Source organism: Catharus ustulatus, chromosome 12 (genome assembly GCF_009819885.2).
Source record: "Catharus ustulatus isolate bCatUst1 chromosome 12, bCatUst1.pri.v2, whole genome shotgun sequence".
NCBI classification, from domain to species: Eukaryota; Metazoa; Chordata; class Aves; order Passeriformes; family Turdidae; genus Catharus; species Catharus ustulatus.
In genome coordinates, this window is record NC_046232.1 from 10,595,707 (window position 1) to 10,623,337 (window position 27,631).

The window sequence follows — 27,631 nt, forward strand, 5'->3', positions numbered from 1 at the left end:
CTTGGGGTCTTTTGTTGTTGAGATTTTGGGGATTTTTTGTGATTTGGTTTTGGGTTTTTTGGTTTGTTTTGGTTGTTTTTTGTTGTTGTTGTTGTTTTAGTTTGATTTTGGTTTTGGTTTTTGGGGTTTTTTTTGGTGGGTTGGCTTTTAATTTTTTGGATTTTTTTAGTCTGTTGAAGTGTAATTTAATCTAATCATACTTTTCTGAGTCTCTTCCTAAGCAAGGCATTGCTTTGACTCAAAACTCCAGACACGAGCATTCCCATAATCTGAATGCTGACATCTAGATATGAATCTAAATCTGGCAGCTGGAATCTACCATTAATAAATGTTAACTCCACCAACAGGCCTGAAAACATGCAAATGGACACTTACTTTTAAAAACTTTAAAAAAGGGTCAGGAGTGAATAATCTCAGAGCAGTTTTGCCTTTAGCATGTGCAGAAACTCATGTGAAGATAACATCACCCTAAACAGGAAACTTGTGTCTGTCAAAAAATCTTAAGGGTGGCCTGAAAAAAAAGCTCATTTTGGCTTGGGGAAAGACTGGAAGGAATTTAGAGAGGTCAGCTACAGTATACACTGACATAAAAAAGCTGAGGCAAATACACTATATTTTAACCTTTACATGATTTTAAACCCCAAACTGTTAAACCACTGCTCACATTATAACACCACTGTATTTAATTATTTGATGCTTTGAAATATACAATCACAAGTTTCCTTATACCCTGCAGAGTACAACAAAACACCACAAAAAAAAACCCCATCACCAGTAGAGAGGTTTCTGCCAAGAATTTTTTTAAACCACCAGCAAACACAAACAGAAACTTGCATGCAACAGCTACACCGCAATGAAGTCATGCTCAGGCTCAAATTTAAGAAAGCCCAAGCCAAATTTTCCACTCTCCATAAAGTGACTGTGGACTTCATCCCATCATACAGTGACCCACTGACACATTGTACCTGAGAGCCCCCACTGACACCTCCCAGTGGAACAGCAGCACCACAACACTGGGGCCCTTGCAGGGGACAATTGCTCCCCATCACACACTTGATCCTGTTTGACACACACTCTAAAAAGCTGAGAATCTCCTCTGGGATGAATGCTCAAAGTATAAATCTATACCCAAATATGGGTATTTATAGTGGGATCAACTTTCTCAGATATCAGCCACTGAAATGTCATTCCACTTGCCTTGAATAAAAAAAGCTTTTCTTCAGTAAAAATTTTCAATCTATTTCAATACTTTTTTTTTTGCCTGGGTAAAGATCAAATAGGGAATGCAAAAACCATCTACCTTTAAAGGGACATTGCAGGGCTCATTTCCATGATGCATGGAAAGGTTTTTCAGATACTTAAATGAAAGCTGATTGAGGCATATAAAATACCATCATTGGCTTCATCCCAGATTTTACTTTTTTTGCTCTGTGTTTAACTCAGATGTTGTTTTGCTATAATCCCTATTCTCTCCTTTCATTGCACAGCTGAGTTGTAAGTCTACATTTATTGCATTGCAATTATTTCCAAGGCAAAAGATATCTCGGACCAAACATGGTCCTGTGTAAATGGTGCACTGAAATCAGTGGAATTTGTGCCTGCTTATACTGGAGCTTAATATGGATTTATGTTGCCATAAGTATTGAATTATGGCTTCACAGAATGAAACAGAAAGAAATTGAGCTCTGTAGGGGAAAAATTAACTCAATATCTTTAATAAAAGTATGAGTCCAGCCTGTTCTGTCTGCATGGCAGTACAAACAGTACTATGCTCTTCAAATACTCCAGCTATTTTCATTTAATTGTCTGTAGACAAAGGCATTACTCGGTCTAAGTAAAGGTATCATGACCCAAAGAGCACCCGTGAGGACACTTCTGAAGTCAGGGTTTCACACAATGATGGCCTATTCCCACTGACTTCATGGGGATTTTCACTAAAGAGTAAAGGAGTGAGTCACTGATTTATATCAACCTTCTCCTTCTGCCTCCAGCATGAGTCCGTGACAAGCCAAGGAAAACAAAGACATTCCAGTCAGAGACTGACACTGCATCCTCAGCCGGTCCCACTGTGCCCCAGTGCTGCTGCACACATGTTCTCAGCTTTGCAATTGCACAACTCCCATTTTTACTAAGAGCTGTCTGCCTGCAACAGATGAGAATACGCACAATAAATAATATGCAGGTCTGACATCATAACAATCCTAAGCACTCTGGGGAAAAAAACCTGTCATTCACCCTATTTTGTTGGCTCCTTCGGTTCTCTTCTTTGGACAAATATTTTTTCTCTCAATCCTTTGGCAATTAATAGTGTCTCTCCCATTAATCACAGTGGCACGAATTTTTAGGGCTCTCAATGTGTGTGCAGCAAAAATACACATCATATATACCTGTCACCATTTACACTATGCTTGCAAAATGTGGCAACCAAAAGAAAGAAACTGTTAGCCAATATCTGCAGAGCACATCCTTACCCAGTCTGGAAGTGGATCACTGATGTTGGCCAGAGAGGAGCCTGGGAATAAGTCACTGTTTCCTTACCTATACTCTAGAAACATTCCTTTGCATTTGAATAGAATGAGAATTGTGCATTAACTGAAGAAAATGCACATGTTCACCACTGGGTATGAAATCCTCTAGAACTTTGTATACTGTTTTTTGTTAGGTTTCATTGGGCTTCAATGGTCTATAAGAATCCTTAGCAAACTGCAAATTTAATTCAGACTCCACCTATAAATCAGCACTGTTTGTCAGGAATTATGCAAATCCCTTAAGCATTTTCTGACTTTTACAATTTTTTGGCAGTCTGTGCATATCGGTGCATTTTATCACACTGACTTTTCACTGGTATTTCGAGCCTGGGTCCAGTTCCCCAAGGCCAGTCGTCTGGTGGAAGTCACAAGGCATTTCCTCCTTCTGGGTTGCTGCCCATGTAATCAGGTAGGAAAAACGAAGACTTTTCAGAGGGAAAAGACTGTGAATTTCAACCTGGCGCCCAGACAAGTAGAAAAATATATGGAAAAATTCCCCTATTCTGATCTTCCTAGATGTACAATTGTTTTCTCTTTTGCAATTACCCTCAGATTTTATTCAGCATACTGTACTTTTGGAGTTTCACATGGGACAGTTCAGTTCTTGCCTGCTATCCATTCTTACATCATCAGCACACTGAGGCACAGCGTGTTATTGCTGGACAGATGCCTATTGCCAGTACAATCCTCCTGTAATACCCTTCTTTGGTGGGCAGCATCTCATCACCATTATCTTCTGGTATTTGGCCTGACACAGCCAGCTCCCAGAGTCATGATAGCAAACATATGCTTTACTGGTACCAGAACTCTTTTGTGCCATCAAGCCTGGAACACAATGTATTATTAATGGCCAGAAGCCATTAATAATGGAGAGGAGAGCACATTATACAAGTCACAAAATATAACAGCTCTATTTCTCAGGGCAAACGACAGGCTCACCTCCTCCTTCCCCTGTATCAGATGTCAGACCTCTCTAGAACCAAGCTCCTGTCAGCCATGCAGGTAAGCAGTGTGCACTCACTCCTCCTGCGTCCAACAATGCCATCATCACTGGAAGATGTTCAACACCAAACTCCCCAAGCTCACAGCCCGCACCGCACCAGGGCTGCAGCTGAATACCTTCCACGAGCCTTCCTCCATGGCAACAGCATGGCCCTTGTGGGGCCAGAGCCTGGTCCCAAGCCTTCCAACTCCCTGAGCTGCTGTGCAGAAATCCAGCTGACTTGTAACATATTTATTTTTGATCTGTTGGCCATGTTGGGCAACTGCTGCAAAATTTCAGCTCTTTCAGTTTGACTGTGAAGAGCACCCTAAGTTTGTGCAAGCCCCCTTCCACCAGGAACCACCACGGGGGCTGTGCTCACAGCCATAACTGCAAGGATGGATGGGAGAGAGTCAGAGAAGAATTTGTTTATCTGTGAAAATATCGGAGCAAGTTTAAGGCTCTACATCAACAGTGAAATATTGCAGATTTACAGGCAGCAATTCAGAGTGGTGATGAATCATAAAATACAAACACAAGTGCCAAAGCAGGATTTCATTTCTGTACAAGTACACGTATACTTTATTGACAGAAAAAATAGAGACAAGGTATTTGTCATAAAGCTGGGTGATCTGAAACTGGGATAGGGGAAAATGCAGCAATCTTCTCTCTAGTGGCTACCACTGCCAGCCTAGGAAAATCTAACATCAACTGCTGTAAGCCTGTATCATCACAGCTTGCCTTATGAATGGAAATTAAACCATTCACAACACTGGATGTTGAAAAGCTGCATCTACAACCTGCATTTTTGCATAGTATTTTAAAAATCATACTTTTGTTACTAAACTCTGTCCACATCCTTACTGAGAGCCAAGGAGAGGGGAGAACTAGGGGAACTGTATGGGATGGGAATGTAAGTCAGTGGGTGGATTTTGAATACTGTTAAATGATTGGGGGGAAAAACAAGTCTATTTGTTAAAATGGAAACGCTCAGTAATGACAAGGCAGCTGAAATATTTAGACAAAACTGGAATGGAACCCAAAGAATATGATTTAGTTGTTCTCATGAAATAGAGGATCTCCCATTCAAAGTGCTGTACATGTTTTTGTAACTTTTTTTTCCATGGGAATTCCTAAGAACTGTGGATGCTCTTGATCTGTTTGTGCAATTGAATTCTGGGGTCAAGGTGCTGTTGGCAAGGTCCTTCCAGAAGTATTGAAGGATGCTCTCATGGTCTGCAGTACCTGAGCCTGGGAACTTCAACTCTGATCTAATACTGTGCAAACAAAAAATAGGGAATTCAAAGTTCTCCAGCAGTAAATCAGACATTTTAAAATGTGAGAATGTGAGAACTGAGAACCTACACAATGTAGTCACTATGGGATCTGTACCAACAGCTTTTTCATTATGAAATAAATCTAGAAATTTCCTGCTCTGCTTCCTGCTTTCCTTGATTTATTTAAAGCAAAAAGAAAGTCATCATTTGAGTATGGTCCCATCCCAGGTGTATCAGCTTAACTGATACTTCACCTTTTTGTCTTAGACCACTGGGCTCTTTCAAATTACTGAGCCCCTCTACAGTATCTCTTGGAATTAAGGTGTTCTGCTGTTATTCCTGGTGAGTGCCATCCTCTCTGAAATACTGACATGCAGACAAAAGCAGAAGGAAAGGTTAAAAATGTGTAAGAAGGTGGGAAGAGCCCTCATGACAGACTGTGTCCATCCACAGGTCAGGGCTTGGCTGGGACCAGGACAGAGGGATTTCCTGGCCTCTCCTTTAGCAAAAAAATATTGCTTGGGACATTTGCCACTACCTCGAACTACATCTCCAGAAGCCATACCTCAGATCCTCCCCTGCCTCCACAACCTTTCTCCATCTTTTGCCTTCAACTCACTGCTTCATCTTCCCTGCCTGCTCCTTAGGCTGGGACTGACAGCTGCACCATGTGTAACTGATCAGCGTGAGGGTTTTCAGGTCTAGAGTTCTGAAGATCTTCGTACAATTTTAGCACAAAAACAAAGAACACTGAAATGTTGGTCTATAGAGTACAATTAGGGATTTCTTGGATTTAGATCAGTTCATATGTAAGTCAAAGGCAGCTGTTACTAATGCACAATTATTCATCCATAGTCCAATATGCAAAACACAGCTCCAGATCTCAGATTCTTCTGTGAGAGCTGTAAAAAACTAGCTTCATATATTTGGGACACTTAAAAGAATATATTATTGAATCTGTACAATAAGGGCAGACTATGAATAAAAGTGTGTCTCAAAAACATTGCCAGAAATGTGTTTACCCTGAGTCTACATTAAAAATTATATTAAACATATGTTTGCATTCATATTTGGGCAAAGTCTAAGACTCTCAACACCTTGGCTTGAGACACCAGCACTTGGATTGTTAATATCATGCCCTCAGAGCCTGTATATTTGAATCTCATTTCTGTTTGCTGGCAATACATTAAATAAAGCAAATTTTGATTCAGCTGATAGAATGTAATTGTGTATTGTCAACACTTAGCAAAAACTGAAAATATATTTTAGCACATATTTCAAGCCATCTTTGTTTGCCAAATAATACTTTGAACAGATACCTGTTATCTGCTAGCACAGTATACAATTAACTAATTCAAATGCACTGAGGTCCTCAGGAGTTTGTCAAGTTACAGAGAATGCCATTTGCTGTTGTCTTAGATAAATAACTGTGCAGTAACATGCCCATTTTTGATCCCAATCTTTGCTGCACTCATTTCAGCAGAGACAGCATCTGAACACTGCGACACTGAAGTTCAGCAGAACACAAGCTCAGGAGATTTGGGTGAGAGGTAAAACAGGAGCACAGTGAAAAGAAGCACAGCAAGAGGAGATTCTAAACACCAGAAAAGCAGATTCATGAGTTCAAGTAAAAATTAATAATTAAGCTTTAAAACTTACCTGTGCAACCAGTTGTGCCTTTCTTGCCTGAATATCCCATATCACAGTGACAGATAAATGAGCCTTTTGTATTCTCACAGGTTCCACTCAGACAGATGTTTGGATGCAGATCACACTCATTAACATCTAAAAAACCCCATGAATTAAGATTTATTAAATATAATTCTTAAAAAGTAACTTGAAAAATCTTTTTCAATATGAATTTTGATACAAAAACAGGTCTAGATATGCAAAGAAAAAGCGGCTTATAGTAGTTATTCCTCACCTAGCATACAGCACATGTTTGGAGATCTGGGGTAACAGTTATGTTACCATATCTGCATTAAAGTACCTTTAGTGCCAGCTTTTGCTTAAAATAGACACTAAGGTGCAGTAAATTATCCAAAGAATGACTATGATTATTGATAATTTCTACATATATGTGTCTATATACAATTATATATGCATGCATTTTCTAGTTTTGTCAGACATTTCTCTTGAAATACACTCAAGATTTTAAATTAAAATGTAAAAATGTGGTTTTGGAGATAATCTGTTTCACAACTCTGTTCTAACAAGGTACAACACTTCCACATAGTTTTGTCTCAGAGACAAATTTAAATCATCACTGGTGATTTATCTTGCTAGAAATTTTCCACAGCATCATCCACTTCCTTTCTGCAGGCATTCTTTTAGCTAAGCTGCATAAAAATCTCACTGGAAGAGGATGCAAAGATGCAATGCTATAGATCATGTCTGCACCCCAATCTACAGGGATATACAAATTTGCATTTGTGCAATAGGGCTGGTTCTATGGTCACCAAAATTAGGAGATAAGAGCAATACTCTTCAAATATCCTTGTTTGTCTACTTGGAAAGAGTGCCTCAATAAATATTTTTTCTGAGTATAATGCAAATTGGAATATATGTACTTTCACTCACCTATGCAAGTCTTCATGTCTTCAGATGCCATGAATCCATCATAGCAAAGACACCTGTATTCTCCTGGGATGTTTGTACACTGGCCTCCATCACAGATGTTAGGATTGTCCTCACACTCATCAATATCTACAGGGGAAAATCAGATTTAAATGTTACCTTTATCCAATGCAATGAACCATCATCATGGCAAGTAAACATTTTAATGCTCTGATAAACATGGTGAAAATTGAATGCTTGTAAATAACTGAGCAGTGCATTGCAAAATTGTCCTGATGAGTAAGCTCCTTGTCTCCAGCTAAAGTCAGTGGTGAAACATTCCTTTCTGACTCAAATGGGAGGAACAGGAACCAACTTTTCCTTCAGAGAAAAGAACTCCAATGGAACCTTTGTCACACCACAAGGCCACATATAATTGGGAATTCTTGGATACAATCTATCATTGTTGAAATCAATGGAAGTTCTGAAGTCAAATTCAGTGACAAAATTATAAAACTTTACAGATCTTAAAAAATTCATCATACATGCAAAATACCTCTACACATCTCAAGGGTGGTGACAAACTGGAAACAATTCAACTCATGGTGGGAATAATTACAGTACATACATTTATTTCACAAAGAGATTTTTATGGTCTTATTTAGCATTTCAATTGACTGGCCAGGCCAGTCATATAGTTTTTTCCTCTAGGAAGAAAAGTTATTTTCTCAATTGATAAAATTGCCATCACTGATTAGAGACAAGCTGCAGAAGCAGATATTTTATTGTATTAAGGCAACCATGCTAAGTTCTGGAATCTTTCAGAGCCCCTGGGGTTATGCTAGTGTTCCTTGTAAAAATCCCTAGAATCTTCCTGTGTCAGCACCAATACAGACCAGCAAGAGCAAAAATCAGAATCTCTGCCTAGTGATACCATGGGAAAAAAGTCAGCACAAAAAGGACAAGATTCAGGAATCCTCTCCAAAAGAAAGGGTGTAACTCATTATGAGAGCAGTCTATTGTGGATTGCAGTAATTATGCAGCTGCAGAAAATGAACTCACATTAATTTAAAATATTATGTTCATTATTCTGCTGTATTTCTAGCAGCTAGGCTTGTGTAGATACACAACTTCTGCAAGGAAGAAGGCTGACCAGTCCCTGTTCATCTTAACAAGCAAATAATGTTGGCATGGACCTTAGCCTGAAAATGTTAATTTGGAATGGAATTTGAATTAACATGCAAATTTAAGCTCTAGAAATAGGAATAATAATGACAGAAATAAAGAACTTTATTTACAAACCTGCCACTGTACTGATTTCACAGTTGGGGGAAAATCAGCTGACAAAGAAACTGTTGTTTCACCTAATTGAGCTGATTATTTATGCATAACCTCACCAATTCAAATGTGACCTACTACTGAACTGCAGAGCATTCTTACCAGGTCAATTATCAGGAAATATATTCTGTGATGGCTTCCAGCTTTGTGTGATGTTAAAGATAAAAGACATGTTCACACAGAGAAAACTGAAAATGTGGAATAGGTGTTTCACAATTGAAAGTCACAGTCCTATTTTATCTTGCACCGTGCACAGACCTCTAACAGTGTACAACCAGCTATTTAGTGCCATGAAAGCAAATGTCACACATTATTTTTATTCTTCTTAATTTGGGCAGAAGCAAAACTTCAGTGTGTGGCTTTTGAATATTCACCAGATGTTTACATACATAAATAACATATTTCAAGAGAAGGAAGAAGTGTTTTCAATACTAATAAGGTAGTCAAAGTGACCCCTCACATCTCTGCATATTTTCTTAAGATTTGACTTGACATCCAAAGATGTGTGGTGTTTCTGCTATTTAAATCTTTTCATGTGTGGCTATTGCATTGAAATCCTTATTATAAGAGAGTATGAAAATGAATTGCTAATAGTTATTACAGCTGGCCTGTGAAGGAAATATTTTTCAGAGTCAAGGTTGGATATGTAGAAATTTATATGTAGAAATTCACAACTAAAGTAAGATCTGACTGCAAACTTCTATGGACATGTTTAGGTCAGGTTAATGTGAGGACAAGCCACATAGAATCTATCACCTCCCCACAGCAAAGGCAGGTGCTTGCATTTTGACTTTGAGAACAGAGAAATGATAGTTCCCTATTCCAAAGTTTTTAGTTTAATATGCAGGAAGGTGCTGTAAATTTTCTGATTTGGGTTTAGAGATGTGTTTGGGTGGCAAAGGGGGAGTAAAGACAGAACTGTTTCTAGGCAGCAGACTTGAGATCCCAAAGGTTCCCCAAGTGCACATTGGGGTCATTTGGTCCAAGTCAAATCAAGAAGATGAAAACAGAAAAGTGGCTCAGAGACTCTGCTCCCCTTCTCCTTCCTTCCCTCTCTTGTCCCTCTAATCCTCTCACTGGGTTTAGATTCTGGCTGAGGCACAATTTCAATCAACCACTTTTACTTTTGCATTGAAAAAGTGCCCTAAACAGCAATGTTTGGGCAAGTTTTTGTAAAGTTTTCTAGAAACTTGAGCTAAAGCAAATTACTTCTAATCTAAATATTTTACGTTTTCAGGGTCAATCAAATCTGCACTTTTTCTAGTTGAATTCTTTCTTTGAATGAGAGTCTGATACTTGCTGGAGGCTGGCTACTTTACATCTTTCTGACAGAGTAAGCTACAATGTGAGGGAAACCACATTTTGCTGTGCTTTAGAGCTCTTTTACCTTCTGGAATGGTAGTGACTAGCTTCAGGGTAATTGAGACCCTGGTTCAGGGTCTATAAATATTTACAAATTCTAAATGTGAGTATTCTAATAATCCAGCATAGAAAACTCTCCATTTGTTCAACTATAAAGGCAATTCTATTCCAAGGGATTAACCCTGTTATAATTCTTATGCTCTTCAAGGAGGTCTTGGATGGAATTGGCTAACAGCTGGCAAATATTCACATGCCTCATCAGGCCAGTGGCTATGAAGCAAGAAGTAAAAGGAAAAGTAGGGTAGAATTATCTTTCCAGTAACTTATGTGGAAATCACCAAGTACAATTCACTTCCTGGGATTATGACTCCCAGACTCCCAAAGGAGAACACTCGGCCATAAGAGAGCTCTGAAAATTTTCTCACAAACCCTTTTAAGAGTGCAAAAGACCTGTTTCCTAAGAAAGATTCATACTATTCAGATTTCAATTTCTCTGCAAGTCATTCAGCTCTGAATTCATGCAGCATACTCGCACTTGACTAAACAAACAATTAAAAATAGGAAGTTTCTTGCTTGCTTAAGAGCAGATAGCACAAAACTGCAGAACAGAGCAATCAGCTCCTTTTCTAGCATCTCTGTCTATCCTCTCTCCAACATGACCACACAATACACATGGGCAGCATTTTGGCTTCTGTTTGTGATAATTTTTTTAATGGTCTTCAGCCTGTTTTGGATTTGAATCTACTACAATACCTTAAAGGGGAAAATTTATCTCCTACCGAAAAAAAATAGAGATTTTTGTTATTAAAATCAGAATGAACTTCTATACTTTCTGAAATTATCAAGAACCAATTCCCTCCAAAACACTTTTCTGCAGTTGCCCAATTCTTATACTTTGGAGATATTTACTTCAGAAAAAGAACTTAACTTTCCATTTATTTTCTTTTTTTTAATAGTGTATTTGTTACAATAGCTTTAACCTTAAAAAGAAGATTCATTTTTAAACTATTGAAATAAACTATTTAAGCAGAAAAGTTCCCAAAATCTCCCTTACCAGTGCATGTCCTGTGGTCTGGCATGAGTGCAAAGCCTTGTTTACAGCTACATTCATAGCTGCCCTCTGAGTTTGTACAGAAGTCTTCACAGCCACCATTCATTATTTGGCACTCATCAATATCTAAAAAGGAGAAAATTACAGTTAAAATCCACAACACCTTTTTCTTTAAAGCACTTTTCTAGAACACACTTGGAGTCTGCTTTCCACTACAACATCAATCCAGAATCTACATTTGGCGTTTGCACACTAACATTTAAGTTTTGCAAAGGTAGGCACTGGGATGGATTCAGGCAAACCAGGGATGGAAAGATGCACAAATACTTCTGTGCTTCTCCTTCTACATAGAAATAGCACTGAGTTACCACAGGATCATGAGGGCCACAAAGTTTTTGTATGGCTCAAGGTAAAAAATTACTTGGCAGAATTAAAGCCAGTGGATTTTTCCATGGCACAGTAGAAGGAATGTATGCAATTGAACCACATGATTCTATTTCATGGTCCAGCAGGAATGATGATTTTTAACTAAATATGTAACTAATCTAATAAGTTACTCCATCTTAATCATCAAAGTCTGAAGTCTTGGGGCATTTAAAATAGTATGTGATTTTATGCATCATGATTGATTTACTAGAGAAAATAATCTGTTACTCAGCTAAGAGTAGCACTGCCATAACTTCATTCATTTCTCTCGAAAATAGATGTGCACGTTTTGGAGATTTTGCATACTGCTTTGACAAACTTAATAGATTTTTTCATTTATGGTTAGAAATTACTTTATATATCTACTAAACTGAAACAATTCTGCGTGTTTTATCTTCCCTGTTTGCTAGAGCTCCCACGTAGATTTTGTCCTTACCGATACAGTACAGCTTGTCCGGTGTGGACTGATATCCAGGGTTGCAAGCACACTGGTACTTTCCAATCAGGTTGACACAACGGCCGTTTCGGCACAGGTTGGTGCTCAGCTCACATTCATTAATGTCTGTTGCCAAAGAAAAAGAGGAACACATTTTTGTCCTGAAAACGATACTAAGCAAACACTGTAAATGCACAGCACCAGAGAGGTACAAAATGCTGTGCACAGTCTTGATTTTGCCTGCATGTCTCACCTACACATGCAGAGATATTTGGTGATATCTGATGGCCTGGAGGGCAGTCGCACCGAAAGCTTCCCTCCGTGTTGATGCAGGTGCCGCCTCGGCAGAGAAGGGGATTGCGCTGACACTCGTCGATGTCTGTGGGGAGAAAGGGAGGCACATCAGTGCAGGGCCAGCACATCCCTCCCCACAGCCCCTCACCTATCACAGCACTGTCTGCCTTGATCAGCACCCTGCAGCCTGTCCTAGAGCCAATCATCCCTTGCACCATAATGCAATTAGAAAATCATTCAAAAAGGCTTCTTCTAGATTTTAATTTACCTTAACTTCAAAACTCAGGGTGCTGTCCCACTTAGCAAAATGGGGATTTGAGGATAAATTTAACATCCCAAAATCCTGTCCCTTGCTTATATATGCTTTGGCAACTTGCAGAAGCAGCAAATTCACATTTCAAATTAGCTTTAATAAGGCTTACAAAATGAGACAGACCTAAACCCAAGCACAGTCAAACCTTAAAAAAAAACCCAAATAAACCATACAAAGCATACTATTGCATATCTAAGGTCTATAAAAAACATACCCATGCAGTTTTTCATCATCATAAATCCACTTTCATAGCCTTCAAAACATTCACACTCAAAGTCTCCAGGAGTATTGACACAGATGCCTTGGCCACAAAGATCAGGGGAGATGCGGCATTCATCGATATCTGTAAGAAAAAGCACATTCACAGGATTTGCAAAGGAGTTCAGTGTTCCCTCTTCAGTTCAAAGATATGGGAGAGATATCCATGCAGTTTACCTGTGCAGTTCCTCTCTTCAGAATCGAGGGCAAATCCACTGTCACATCTACATTTAAAGCTGCCAATGGTATTTCTGCATTTTCCATGGGTACAAAGGCTGGGGAACATTTTGCATTCATTGATGTCTGAAAATGAGATAGTGTGGATATAAGATGTTATCATTGCATACAAAAACAGTGCACAAAAGAGCAATACTGACATCAAATCTCATCCTTTTTCATGGCAGTGATCCCTCCTTGTGGGACTATTAGACCACACTACACAAACTGATACTGACTTCCCCCTAGCCAACAGGGTAGGCATTTTGTGCTGGAAATGCCAAGAACACTTTCTGCTAGAGAATGGTGTCAGCCCTTTCACCTGCAGGATCTGATCTGCAGCTCAGGAAGATTTCAGTGGACAGAGGATCAAGGCAAAGACAGTTTTCAAAAGAAGTACTCTGTCTTCTGATTCCTGAGCAAAAAATGTGACTTCCATGAATCACAGAAAACATAATGAGCATAAGTAAAAGCACATGTCACTTTTCTTTATGGATAATTAATGGCTTAGTAACTGTTTATAAAATGAGGCTGAAACTAACAACAGCAATTGTCATTCATATATATATAATCCCCTTATTTCAAACTTCATGATGTTTAGTTTTTTGGGTAACTTCTGACATTGTCCAGCTTAACCTCACTGGTAACCCTGGAAAGACAGCTTTCAGCACATGATGCTGGGGTGTCACTGTGTGATTCCCATTTAATGCTGGAAGTTTACCAACAAGAGTCATAACACAACTTGGTTTACTGTAAACAAAATTTTCTGATTTGAGCCATCATCCTGGAAAATATTTCCTCTACTTCTCCAAATAGCTTCACAAGAAATTCCCAGAATAATTCATCATTTCTTCATTGCTTCACATTAGAATTAAAGCTATTGCACCCTTCAAAAGTAAGGATTGCTCTTTCAATACATCTAAAGCTGACTGCCCTGTTTGTTCCAATTCTTGTACTGAGATGCCAGGAGGCAAAGTCAGGCACAATTTAACGTTTCTAGTGAAAGACACAAATTCTGTGTTTGGAGGTTGCAATGTTATATGGTATTTAATGGTCTCTAACACAAACTAAATTCTTTTTTATTTGGGCTTCAATTGCCATTAAATCTAACTGGATTTTCAAATGTGCCTCAGGGTGAGCGAAGTGCCTATCACTGGAACTTCCAAACCTAGAGGAGCTGTAAAAGTAGAGTAAAAACAGAAGCCATCAGGATTTGCCGGCAATTAACCACAAAAGGATCACATACCTTTAGAGAAAGGCTTCCCACTTATCTCTATCTTCGTAGAGAACCCAGGTCCCCTTGGGCAGAGAGCCTCAAACTCAGGAGTTCCCCTGAGAGGACACTCCTCGCAGTCGTAGCCCCAGGCAGCCCCCACGGAGCAGCAGCAGGCGTCCATGCGGTGCCGGCCCGGGATCTGCGCCGTGCACTGCTCGTCCTCGTGCTGCAGGTAGCAGCTCTCCAGGCGAATGTCTGTTGGGCAATTTAACAACATGTTGAGAAAGAAAGAGAAAATTTAGTTCACTGCAGAGGAATTTTTTCCAAAATCCCTTCACAGGATAGCTCGCTCCATGTTTCTGTGGACTCGGAGGAGCATACCAAGTCACTGCATAATTCCTAACAGCAAAATATCAATGCTAAACTCAGAAATTAACAATTGAAGTAAGTTTAAAACAACACTCTGAAAAATGGTGCTCAACTCTTGAAGTAAATTTTGGATCAGAAAAGGATTTTAAACATTGCAGCTTGCCATGCTTATATAAGGCCTTTTAATTACTACAAGCTATGCCTTGTTCAGAGGCAAATCTTGGGCATTTCTGTCACAAATGGACAAAGGTGCTTTGGGCAGACAGCATACAGAACTCGGATATTCTGTTGCACACTCCATCAAGGTTCACAGTTTGGCCGAGTCCCAGCCCACAACAGCGTGGCCTCCACTATTCCAGCCTTTGTGGAAGGTGGTTTCAGTGGGGCTGCAGATGAAGAGTGATAAGAGCATGGATAATCTGTTGGGATTTGTCAAATGAACAATCTGGAACTAATCACTGCTATTCATCAGCCAGCAGATGGTGATGGGCTTTAGCTACTGCCATTGGAACCTGCTCCTATTGCAGGTGAACTAAGTTCATGTCCCTGATTAATTCCATTTGAAAAACGGGCAAAAGTAATTTCCCTTTCTTGTCAGAAAGCACACAGTGCAACCACTGATCAATCACTGCATAGATCTGCTCTTCCCTAATAGACCTGTACATGGAATTAACACCTACCAAGACAAGTCCGTCCAGAAGCATCTAAAGTCATTCCATTGGGGCACTGGCAAACAAATGATCCCAAGGTATTGACACACTGCCCATTTGTACAGACTCCAGGAAACACCTCACATTCATTAACATCTATCAAAGAAAAAAAAGTGTGTAAGAGTAATGACTAGCATGTGAAACATGAACAAATTAGCAAAAACATAAAAAATAATAACATTGTGATGGTTTTAGGATAAAATTAAAAAACACAGCAGTCTAAATACCCTGGAAAAATTCAAAACATTTACAATTCCCAAAGCAAGTCAGCCATTAATTACAGAAAACTGCTGATGATCAGAAATAATACATGTTGCTATTAGCTATTCCTACATATACCGAAATTAAATTCAAAAGTAACAGAAAAGGGAGGGATGTTTAAAATTATATCCAGTTTCATACTCACTGTGGGCCAGATATTTGAAGCAAATGGGTAAAGAAAGACCAAGGTAAGTGCAAAATGACATTATGTATTATTCCAAATAAATTCAGTATTCATTTAAGATTTTTAAAAATTTTCTCTGTCTGCATGGCTAGAAATACATCATTTGAAATCTGGCCCTATGGCTTTGTCAGCAGTTAGCAACTTTATGCATACATTAAAATAATCTCCTTACAACTACACACAGAGTTTAACTTCATTAAGTAAAAACTGTATTTCTAGATTTAAAAGGCAAATTTAGAACTTTTGGGTAAGGATAAATTGATTATATGCATTAGCTTGGCTTGAGCTTAAATAAATGTTTAGTAATCTAAGTGTGAGGTCCTCCCACCCATGTCCTTTGTGGAAAGCATATGCTTCTCAACTGCCTTTAGGAAAAAGCTTCCAGCATTAAACATGCTGCAAGATGAAGCGTGACAATTTTTAGGACAGGACAGGGTAAGAACAAGAAATGGAAAAAGAATGACTGGCAATCTGCAGATGAGCAGCCATATATAGAGTAACCAAGAAGTGGGAAGGTTGGGCTGGTTAGGCCTACAGACAAAACTCCTGGTGCAAAGAGACTGCATCTCTCAAACCCCATGGAGCACGATGGGCGATAAATGCTGGGGGGAAAATCAGTGGCCTCTGCCCTTGAACAGATACTGTAAATTGACTGGAAGGTATGAAGCAAAGCCAGTGGATTATTAGAAACCACTGAAACACTGTTCACAACCTGTGAGCAATATTGCAGCTGACAACTCCAGGGCTCACCCGTAAACGAGAGGAATGCTGCCAATTTAGTTTGCTTATTTCCTTGCACAAGATCTATTACTCATTTTACATGGGCTGTGTATGGGAGAACTGACTATCACCTTTTGGGAACTTACTTAAACTTACTCCTGTCTCTAACTTGCCAGTAGATTTCCTAGAGACCTTTCCCTGTTTTGAAAAATGCTTACATTGGTTGAAAACCAAATAAGGCTTCAGTAAGGTTACAAGGAAGGGAAACTACTCTGAAAAACCTGGGACTATCCAGGTTTCATAGAAATTAGAAAGATTAAAGTATGTAATAGATGTAATCCAATGTGCTGGTAAAGGAAATGCTGAAAACAGTTATGTCTGTATCTTGGAAGGATAAACTTTCCATCCCAGCAGTGTTGAAAATGTTCTAAGACTTTCCTTGTGAAGAGAGATAGGTGGGCCCGCTTTTTTTTTTTTTCCTTTCTTTCACTTACACACTCCACAAAGTGTTGCTGAGGTCAGATAAGTTATGTACAGTGGGTCTGCAGCACAGACATGCCAAGGTATTCAGTCATCATTTGGAAAGCAAAGAGTATGTGTGAGGGTGTTCCTCTTTTCTTTTTTTTTTTTTTTAAGGGAAAAAACAATGTTTCTTTATGGAAGCTACATATGGGAGTAATTTTTAAAAAATATTTTAACTGCAGTGTCATGTCAGATGTTGTCAGTCAGGATGACCCACAGCAGTCTGAGACTCTCTGTGCTTCTGCATATTATGTAAATATGCAGTACTTTTCCAGGGGTTCAAATCAATTCAAATAGAGATGAAATAGGGTGGGACCTTCAATTCTCACAGAGAAGTATAGAGTCATCTCATACCAAGCAAAAAACTACACATGTAAAATATTAACCTTTTCTTTAACTGAAGTATAACTGTGTCCTGATGCTTGGTTTTTTGGTTGTTTTTTTTTAAAGGACAGTGAAAATATGTTTTGGAAAGTGTAAGATTTCATATAATGTTGTACAGGAGAAAGCCAAGGTTAGGGGAAAAAAAACAAACTAATGTGAACTACAGTCTTTGAACACTCTTTTTCTGAAGCATAGTAATGGCTTATCATATTCTATTACTTATGCCATGTTTTGTAGTATATATAAGACACATAATTGTAAAAAACAGGTTACTCAGTTAACAGTATTTGAAGAGAGAGAGCCACTTCCTTATACTGGTAGACATTGTATTTGCAAGTGTGTGCTTTGAGATAAATTGTGAGTATGCAGGAATGTTAAACAAACTGAAACCAAATTCATCCCTGACATAACTCTAACGAAGTCAATGGAACAACACAAGGTAAGAACTTGGTATAGTGTTCCTCCATGCTAAATTAACCACTTAAATCAAAACACTAGCTTTTTTTATATTCAAGCTCTGATTTATGTTAAAGCAACAATAAATACCTTCACACAATGTTCCTCTTATTCTTGAATATCCCTTTTGACATATTGGGTCTGTAAAAAAAACAGAAGTGAAGTTTCAGAATACCACCATGCAAAACTCACCACTAATTTATTGTGCAAAACTGATCATGTGAAAGATTATCTAGTTTATTGCTATGAGAAGTCTGAGTGCTTAGACAGTATCTCAGTATTTTCTGAAATAATAAAGAGATAAGATGGGGTAACTACATAAACTATATAGAGTGTCAGCCTTTATCCTCTTTTGCTTCCCATGTGTCTCAGTTAGCTAGCCTAAAAGTGGTTATGATTTCTGTTTCATTTGAACCAATTAATTCATTTCACTTGATCACAGCACATTACAACCCTATTTACCATGGATGAATGAGGATGAATTCTTTTAAGATACACAGAATGAAATTAACCAAAGATTTGAGCAAACTGGCAGTTTTCAGGATATAGAAATAACAACACATTTCTGCATTCATCAGCTTATCCCTGGGTTCCCAGCTTATCCTACAGTTCAGTAAAATTATCAAATGAATATGCAGCGACCTCAACCCATTTTTTAATCAACTGTATGGTTCTCCAGGTCACCAGTTAATCTACAGAGTATAATAACAAGGGCTACTCCCTCTCCTCCCTTCATTACCACACCAAAGATCCATTTGTTGCAAACATTTCCTTGGGATCTCTGGGGAACATGCATTTATTGCTACACCATTAGAAACTCCAGATCACTAATTATGACAAACCATTCTAAAGAAAGGCTGCCAGCTACATACTATAGGTGTGGTCCTTTCCCTTCAATGCTCAAACTTGTAAAATATTTACTGCAAAATCCAGTTAAAACCTTCTATAGCTACATGCTACTTCTCAAATATTAAAGACTTCTCTCTTTTGGGACTGAATAAGGAATGACTGCTGAATAACAGAACAAGAAAAGTTATTTGTCTAGCCTGTGCCCAACTTCTATGACCTCAACCTCAGAGGAGGATAAGTCCCAGTTCCTGAGGAAAATTAACAGTATTACCTCGTTCACATGGTGTACATGGACTTCCCCAAGCAGCACCTAGTGAGGAACAGCACTGAGACTTCAGAGTTGCTCCATTGATATTTATTTCACATCTTCCATTGACTATGTTCTGCCAACAGGTACCCTTGACAGTTTCTGTTTGGGAAGAAAAAATATTTTCATGCAGATTCTCTAGCATTATGCATTACTGTATTTAAAAACATGTGAATTTAATAATGAAAAAGACTCATCCTTTCATTAGAATTGACCACATCAGAGCTAAATTTATTTTAAAACCTCTCAATTTGACCTTCTCTATGCTAGACTATAGCCTGAAATCATCCTGGCACAGAGCTCTTGCAAATCCTAGTTTATGCTTACTGTCCTTAACAGGGAATATGTCAACACCATGCCAGATTTGAGCTCCTGTATTGATTATGACTCAGATTAGGGGAATCTGCAGAAGAACAGAGTAGTTATGAACCCTTGATACATCTTCCATTATGCTACTAGATCCCCCGGTCTGCCTATCTTCCCATATAGGGAGTGGCAGGAGATAGCTGAGGATCAGACAGCTGTAGTCCTACAGCTTTCCTCACTGCCTTGAAAAGACCTATAAAAAATTACTGTCCCAACAGAACAGGCAAGAAAGGAAATTATGAGCCTACAGAGTATCTGAGTCACAGCACTGTCCATGGATGCTCTTGAGCTGGTCTGGACTGGGCATAACTTGTTCATGCTCCATTTCAAATACAAAATTCTTTCCAGAGACCAGATCCTAATTATTACATGTTCACCTTATTACAGGAGAAATTAAGGAGGTGAGGACAGACCTGAAGTACTAGTCCTAGAATTTCTATACTGGTTAGAAAAAATGTTCACCTCTCTTTCAAATTTGACATGGAAGCACACCAAGCTCCCAAGTGCATTTTATGCCCCTGGAGTGATGGGGAAAACAAGCACTTTTTAACATTGTTTCTGTTATGTTTTCCACCCAATTAATCTACAAAAGTTATTTTAAAGTATTTTCTTAACCCGGTGGACAATTTTCACATGTCACTGGACATTTTTAACCAGCAAACATAAAATCTTCAGAGAAATAAATACCTATGCAGATGGTTTTGGTTGAATCCAAAGTACTTTCAGGAGAGCATTCACAAACAAAAGAACCTGGTGTGTTTTTGCACACTCCATTAACACAGGGGTTAGATTCACATTCATCAATATCTAGAAAAGAAACACACTGCTATTAGTGCCAGAAAACATTAACAAAAATACATATGGCTCTTTTCAGCTTCGGAAAAAGGGGACAAAGCTTTCCTCCTATCCAGTCTTGCCAATATTCCCCTTTTCTGTGATGAAACTATTCACAACAGACTAACAATGCATGTGTCCCAAAAACACACTAACACATTAGAACTGTCTGTGGCTCAAAAAGGGCCCAAACTAGGAGGCCTCTGGCTCTGTTCCTCTCACAACAGATTTGTAAAGCTTGGTTCTTTTCACCCTTGGCAGTTTACTACTACTGGTAGTAGTAAATAGGGAGAGTAAATACAAGTTATTCCATGAGGTTATCTAATAATTTCATTTTGGCCGCCTTGTTCCTCCCTCCTTATTCTCCTACTTCCCCATAGAATTTATTTATGGTCATTTTTTTATTTTTTATTTTTTTAAGTTTTATACATTATATCCCCATGAAGGTTCAAAGTATTTCTGATACAATCTGAGAACAATCCAAATGAATAAAACTAGGATGAAATGGTGTGTTACCAATTACCTTCACAAGTTTTTAGATCAGGAGTGTATACAAATCCTTTTGGACAGGTGCAGGTGAAACTTCCAGGGGTATTTCTGCATTGCCCATTGTCACAAAGCAGCATGTTCAGTGCACATTCATCAATATCTACAATGAAAATAAAGAACTTTTTAAGAAATAAAACATTTCTGGAATAGAAGTCAGGACAGAATTTCCCTCCCAATAGGGCAGGGGAATGCAGTGTGTGTGAAATGTGAATACTGGATTCTTCTTGCAGACAACACACAAGAACTTGCACAAGAGCTTGTACTTTCCTCACATATTCACAGTGTGTTACAGCCACACCACAGTTCAAAATAAAGCTGGGATTGCCACTTTCATCCTGCCTTTATTGTGGATTAGGTCTACACTGTGTCTGAGTCGCTGCACAGCAGCACCCACTGTCATGAAAGAAACAAGGAGAGGATTGGTTTGAAAAGGTTTGCTGACCATCCTGGTCTTTAAATCACCATTTTTTCCAAGCTGGCTCTGAACTGTCTTAGATGTTGTAGTTATCAAGGCTAATGTAAGTCTACACTTGCTTCAGAGATGAAAAATTTAAATAGAATTGCTAGTGCTAAATTTAAGAACCCTGAGGAAATCTTTGGAAGAACTGTGGTCATTAGGGAGAAGCTGCAAGAAGGTGGCAATGGGCCATGAATAGCAGGTGAAGACCAGGAGAGACCCAAAGAGCAGACAGGAACAATTGGCTAAGCCAGAGAGGCCTCAGAAAGTGTTGAGAGAAGTTGGGAAGACTCAGAGGGTCAGTGCAGCAGCTGGGAACGGCAAAAGTGCTAGGAAAAGAAGGGAGACTTGCAGAATAAAACAGACCATGTGGGAAGCTTCACAGGAGTTCAGAAAAATTGAGAGAGGGCCAGGTGGAACATTACGGGAGAATGGGAAACAGCTGTGATGGAGCAGGGATGTGGGCTACAACAGGGTGGGCTGGGGAGCATCTGGAAAACTCACAGATGGATTGGGAGAAGAGATGCCATCAGCTACAAGCAAACACTGGAATAGGACATGGATAGTTAAAGCCAAAGAAGCAAAAGGGAAAATGGGATGAATTAAAGTGTGATTTTTATCTAAGAAAGATCAACTTTTAATTTTTTTTTTTAAAGATAATGGATAGTTTAGACTGGGATAACACCCATGACTTAAGCTGTTTAGGTTTAAGTAGAGAATACAGAACCCAAATAAAATTATTATGTAAGCTGGAGATAATAGAAAGGAATTCAAGAATTTAAGAATTTTAAGGTGGTTCCAGAGCTGGACAAAGGAGAGATTACAGTAGGAAATATTAAAAAAGAGAATAATCACAAGGAAGTGAGGATATTACACGTGCTTTCAGGGATCAGATTTGGGACTGGTCCTATAAAATATTCATTTTAATGCAGAAGTAAAAAATTAATTGAATCAAAAACTGTGGACAACACTAAGCTGGAAGTTATTACCGATACAGAGAATCAGGCAAGGCTAAATTAATCTTGACAACATGAACAAGAAAAATAAGATGAAATATAATCACCAACATTCAAAACTTTGCAATTAGGGACCAGTAACAATAACGTGCTAGAAACCAGAACTCACCAGCTGGAGGCTAGTGAGCAAACTCTGGATGTAACTCCCAATTAGAGGTTGACTTTGATCCCACAGTATAACACATATTTGAGAAAAGACTAATGCATTCTAGAATCAGTTTAGGCAGGATATTCCATAGGGAAATGGAGAATTTCTGGCACTACTATACAAGGCACTGGTCAGACTTCATCAGAACTCTGGTCAGATCAGTCATGTTCAAGAGAAGGCTGCAACCTCGATTTTTATGAAAAGAATGGAAGTATAGACTTGGATAGTTTAGCCAACGGAGTTTGAGAAAGATGATGAGTCATTGTAAATACTTTGAGGATAAGACATTTCATACCAATGCAGTTTTTCCCAGTTGAGTCTACTTCATATCCAGGGTCACAATAACATTTGTACGTTCCATGCAGATTCTCACACCTTCCATTTGGACAGAGATCAGGATCCAATAAGCACTCATTAATATCTAGAGAAAGGTAAAATACCCGAATATCAGAGCAGCAGTTGTTGAGGGCTTGTAGGGGTTAATTCTCCAAACTAGATAAAGACAGTTTCAATATCATTAACATTAGCTGCCCTGTATTTATAATTATGTAGTTCTGATTAGGAAATTCACACTTACATATTCACGCTCCAGAGAACAAAGCATCACTTTATCATTATCTCTAGCCCATGGTCATTTAGGAAACTTTCAACTGTAGGTAAGAACTGGGATATTAAACTGGGGATCAGAGATCAGGTTTAGAGAGGTCCATGTCCTAATACTCCCCGTATCTCCTGATGCATTGCATTTCCAGATGCCATCACTTGCCAAAGCATTAATATCCCTCCTTTCTGAGTGCTTTCCCCTATCTACCGCTAGCAAATCTACCAGTGAGCATTGGCTGACTTAAGAGTTTGCAATTCTATGACTGCAAAGCTTTTATTGTAATAATTTCCTTCTCTGTAGTCAAGTCCTGACCTATTTTGACAGATGAAAACATGAGTAAGCTCAATGTTCAATATGGCTTTATTCTTCAGGATGATTTCACCTGAAATATGCAGATATGACTTACATATAAAGTCACGTAGGTAATGACACTTCTCATAAAATTTTCATTATTTTATAATTGCACTTACATACACTCCATGATGTAAACCAGAGAGGCCCCACTGGTGAAATGGCATGATCCTGAAAGTCCATGCTCCATTCATTTCACCCTAAGCCTTTCTCCCATTCTCTTCTGTCACCATCCCCACCAGCATGGCTAACAAATTAAGGATATCAAGGTAACACTTTCAGACAAAAGTGCTATATATAAATTTGAATTACATTAGGTGATCTTACCATTTCCTCCAGCAGTCATGCCAGTTCCACTGCTACACAGAGCCTGATACTCAGCTGGAAAAAATATTTAAAAACTTACTGGAATATTCTTTCTTAGGTCATTGCTTTCAGCATCACCATTTACAGTATGGCAATTAATTATTCCAAAGAAGTAACATGCCTTCCAATTCTTCTCCAAACATTAATAACCTCACAGTATTCTGTACCTGTGAAGCATTTTAGCAGATTCAGGGTCTGAATCTGTTTGTGAAGATGGATGAGTAAAAACTTCACATTATGAACTGTGGCATTTAAGAATAGACATAAACTTCATGCTGGTCCTCCTACACAAATGAACCATAACATATTCACAGCAAGATTCTCCAGAACTTTATGTCCAAGTCCTTGCCCAAGGTGCATGTTCAAAGAGACCAGGAAACAGAACATTTTTTCCTATAAATCTGCCCCATATTTAACTCCATTTAGCAGGAGTGTCTTCATGAGTTCACAGCAGATCAAGTATATCTTATTATAAAAAAAAAAATTAAAATATGTGTCTAAGCTTCTCAAATTTCCCACTTACTGCTGGTTCAAATTCTTTTGAGTTCAGGACAATTAATAGCATGAACTAAGAGCCAGCTCAGCATTAATTACTGCCATATAGGTCAACATTTTTCAATATATTTGCATTATAATAACAGTCAAAATACTTATAAAATTAATAAATATTAAAAACATTTATGGAATTTAGCTGTGTTCTCTTTGAGAAAATTTCATGCAACACATCTCCCACTATTAACATAACCATCAAATTAATATGTACCTTTGCCTGAATCAAACAATCCCTGTCACTGTATGTGAAAGCAGATCTGCTCTGAACATGCATCAACACAATTTAGCCTAGAATGGCAGGAGGTTCTGCAAATTGCTTCTGAGGAGCACAGAGCTCTTCCTTTCAGGAATATTTTTCAGTCTCTCTGATACAATGCTTCTCTAAGAAATCTTCTCCTTCCCTCCCCCACTAAAAGCCCAAAGAAATGCTACACTTTGCCCTACATGAGACAACCTTTATTGAGAATTGGTGAGGAAAACAAAACAGGAAAAATAGTTTAGACACATGTAAATGTTCCCATAAAGTTAATCAAGCATAACACAGAAGTCAATGATACTGACACAGAGTTCAGTATTTGTAGAAGACTTCAACTCTACTGCACACTAACATCACCAGAGGCCCTTTCCTATTTTGCTAACATTGTTATTCTAAACAATACAGCAAATTATAAAATGGTCATCAGCAAGTTCCTGCTTAAGAGCTCACATCAGCTCTACCAACCTAATTTGTTCCAACTGGGTTTGGCTCCCTAATGCTTTCATAAAGCTATCAGTTTAAAAAGTTTTTTAAAATAAATCTAGAATTGTTTTTGCCTCCAGAGCAAATACCATGGTAGTATGACATGCTTTTGAACTACATATCAAATGGTATACTTTATGTGAAACAACAAATTTGCTGAGTGACAAGAAACACATAATAAATTGAGGTTTCAAACCAGCCACCTGCAGTCAGTCCACGAAACCAAGGTCTCTTTAATTTACTGGCTTCACAGCAAGGACTGTGTCAGCAGTCTTGTTGGAAGAAGAGTTTTCCTAAAACACTTCTGCCCATTGGAATGGTTAGGATTGCTTTCTTGCCAGAGAGAAGTTATATCCCAGACAATTTCACTTGGTGGGGATTTCAGTGACAGATTCAATTATTCACAAGAAACTAAACTGGACATTTGTCTGTGCATTGACTTCCCAAAGGCAATGTACTGAATAAGCTACTTCAGTTCACTTGAAGGATATAGGAATCATGCAGCAAACATCTGACTTGCAGGTCTGCATAAGGATTTGAATCTATTAATTAAGTACATTTTTTCCATTATTAACCCGAGTTAAAATTTATATATATTTTTATCTACATCTACCAAAATATGGTTTGTTGTCTGAAAATGTCCTGTTTGTTTTTAACGTGCATAAAAAATCTGGGGCCAGATATTGCAATTTTCTGTTGCTTAAAAAGTTATCTCCTGTAGTCTTAAAACATATAGAAAATAAAAGATTGCTCAAAATATGTAACATACAACAATGTAATCTCCCGATTGAAGTTGCAATGTTAATATAAAATGTTCTTTTACCTTTCTAAAAATAGTTTCTCAGCAGAATTCATAAATTAGAAGATTTACCAGTGAACGTGTCATACCTGAGTTTTGTGCTGGGCAGGGCTGGCAGGGCTCTCCAAAGGCATAGTCAGTGCTGGCACAGCAGCATTCTGACTTTGTAACTGCCCCCGTTAATGGTCTCACACATTGTCCTCTCTTGTAGCCGCCATAGCATGTGCTCCGCATATGTGTATCTGAGGGAAGAAATCTCTCTTAATGCTGCCATAGCCAACTATCCTGCCATAAATTATAACAAGTATTAAATGTAGCTTGGGTGTCATAAACACCATAAAATAGCTGTCAAAACAAAACATCTTTCACTATTTCCCTCTGCTTTCCAGCCACCTATACGCCTCCCTGTACTTGGGACAGAAAATTCTTTTTCCTCATGCTCCCAAGAATTCAGGCATACAAGGAGTCACTGCATTTAATGCATAACATGCATTGGTGAACTACTAGGGAAACAATCAGTTCTCAACCTTGAACTAGTGAGAAGCTATGAGGAAAATGGACAAAGTCTTTGCTCTTCCTTTGCTTCTAAAAAACCCAAGGAAAAGTCATTAATGCTATTTCAGTACATAAGACTTCACATATGTTTATATTTTCATGCCCAGGGGTGATTTTTCTCTTTCTTTAAGAACTGGTCTATAAATGGCTTTCACACATATTAATATTTTATAATCAAACACTGAGTTTGTACAGAAATGGGCAGAAAATTGGGTACATCCCACATTAAAAAGAGGTGATAGAGAAATTACATCTTTAAGCTTAGTGACAAATGAAGAATTTTACACCGACAGAAACAGGGCAAATTCTCACCTGCTCAGAACTGATGCAGCACTATTCACCTCTGCTGTGTATAGTCTACCTGACCTTGTGATTTGACCCACACTTTTTTCCTCTTTAAACAAAAAGCAAATGAAAACAGAGCAAAATGTAAACACCCCAGAGCTAACAGTATCCACTATAACTACTACCCACCATTGTATGAAAAAATGGTAAATTCTACATTCAAACTTGATCTGTCCATCAGTCTAGCACTAATATCTTAACCTTGGTTAACTGTGACTCCAATAAGTTTGTCTTACCAACACAGACACGTCCATCCAGTCCTACTGCAAGGCCAGGGAAGCATTCACATCTGAAAGAGCCATCAGTGTTCACACAGCGCCCGTTCATGCATATTCCATCTGTCTCACACTCATTTATGTCTGTTGGAGAACAGAATGAGCTTTATTAGAAGTTAAACTACATAGTGTTTCATGCCTTGCTGAAACTTGCATTTGTGCAGCTTATTTTCAATACATCCTATAGAAAAATATCAAGGGTAAACGGGAAGTACAGTAAATTCACGAATACAAGCCGCACTGAGTATAAGCCGCATCTCTGGGTGTTGGCAAACATTTCGGTTTTTGTCCATAGATAAGCCGCACCCGAATATAAGCCGCTTTGTCGTTCGCAGCGAGGACCCGAGTGCAATTAGTAACAGAACCGCGGGAGGGCAGGGTTTACTGGCTGAGCTAAGGCTGTGCAGGCTCGGCCCGCTAGGGGCCGCTGACGGGGCCAGGTGGCCCAGCCCGGTGCTGCAGCTCGGGGCCGGCCGCCGCTGCCGCTGGGCTCGGTCACCCCGGGTCGGCGCTGCCCCGCGGTGGCAGGCAGGGACGGAGCTTCCCCTGCTCCTACGGCAGCGGCGGCGGGCGGGGACGGAGCTTTCCCGCGCCCGTGGCGCCGGCGGCGGGCAGGGACGGCATTTCCCCTCTCCTGCCGCGGCGGCGGCGGGCGGGGAC

The 27,631-nt window shown here is 38.9% G+C and overlaps 1 protein-coding gene across 6 annotated transcripts in view; it reads right to left on the minus strand.

Moving 5' to 3' along the window:
- FBN1 (fibrillin 1) overlaps nucleotides 1–27,631 on the minus strand; it is a 153,389-nt gene that overhangs the window by 38,613 nt on the left and 87,145 nt on the right. For all 6 annotated transcript variants that reach the window (XM_033070192.2, XM_033070194.1, XM_033070191.1 and 3 more), the window contains 17 exons: nucleotides 26,933–27,055; nucleotides 25,886–26,038; nucleotides 23,668–23,721; nucleotides 22,681–22,806; nucleotides 20,739–20,864; nucleotides 20,069–20,188; nucleotides 18,980–19,117; nucleotides 17,950–18,000; nucleotides 15,303–15,428; nucleotides 14,284–14,508; nucleotides 12,999–13,124; nucleotides 12,778–12,906; nucleotides 12,210–12,335; nucleotides 11,957–12,082; nucleotides 11,098–11,220; nucleotides 7,368–7,493; nucleotides 6,447–6,572 (listed from right to left, as the gene is read on the minus strand). In XM_033070192.2, coding sequence (XP_032926083.1) covers nucleotides 6,447–6,572; nucleotides 7,368–7,493; nucleotides 11,098–11,220; nucleotides 11,957–12,082; nucleotides 12,210–12,335; nucleotides 12,778–12,906; nucleotides 12,999–13,124; nucleotides 14,284–14,508; nucleotides 15,303–15,428; nucleotides 17,950–18,000; nucleotides 18,980–19,117; nucleotides 20,069–20,188; nucleotides 20,739–20,864; nucleotides 22,681–22,806; nucleotides 23,668–23,721; nucleotides 25,886–26,038; nucleotides 26,933–27,055 — 2,124 coding nt within the window. The remainder of the gene's footprint in view (nucleotides 1–6,446; nucleotides 6,573–7,367; nucleotides 7,494–11,097; nucleotides 11,221–11,956; nucleotides 12,083–12,209; nucleotides 12,336–12,777; nucleotides 12,907–12,998; nucleotides 13,125–14,283; nucleotides 14,509–15,302; nucleotides 15,429–17,949; nucleotides 18,001–18,979; nucleotides 19,118–20,068; nucleotides 20,189–20,738; nucleotides 20,865–22,680; nucleotides 22,807–23,667; nucleotides 23,722–25,885; nucleotides 26,039–26,932; nucleotides 27,056–27,631) is intronic.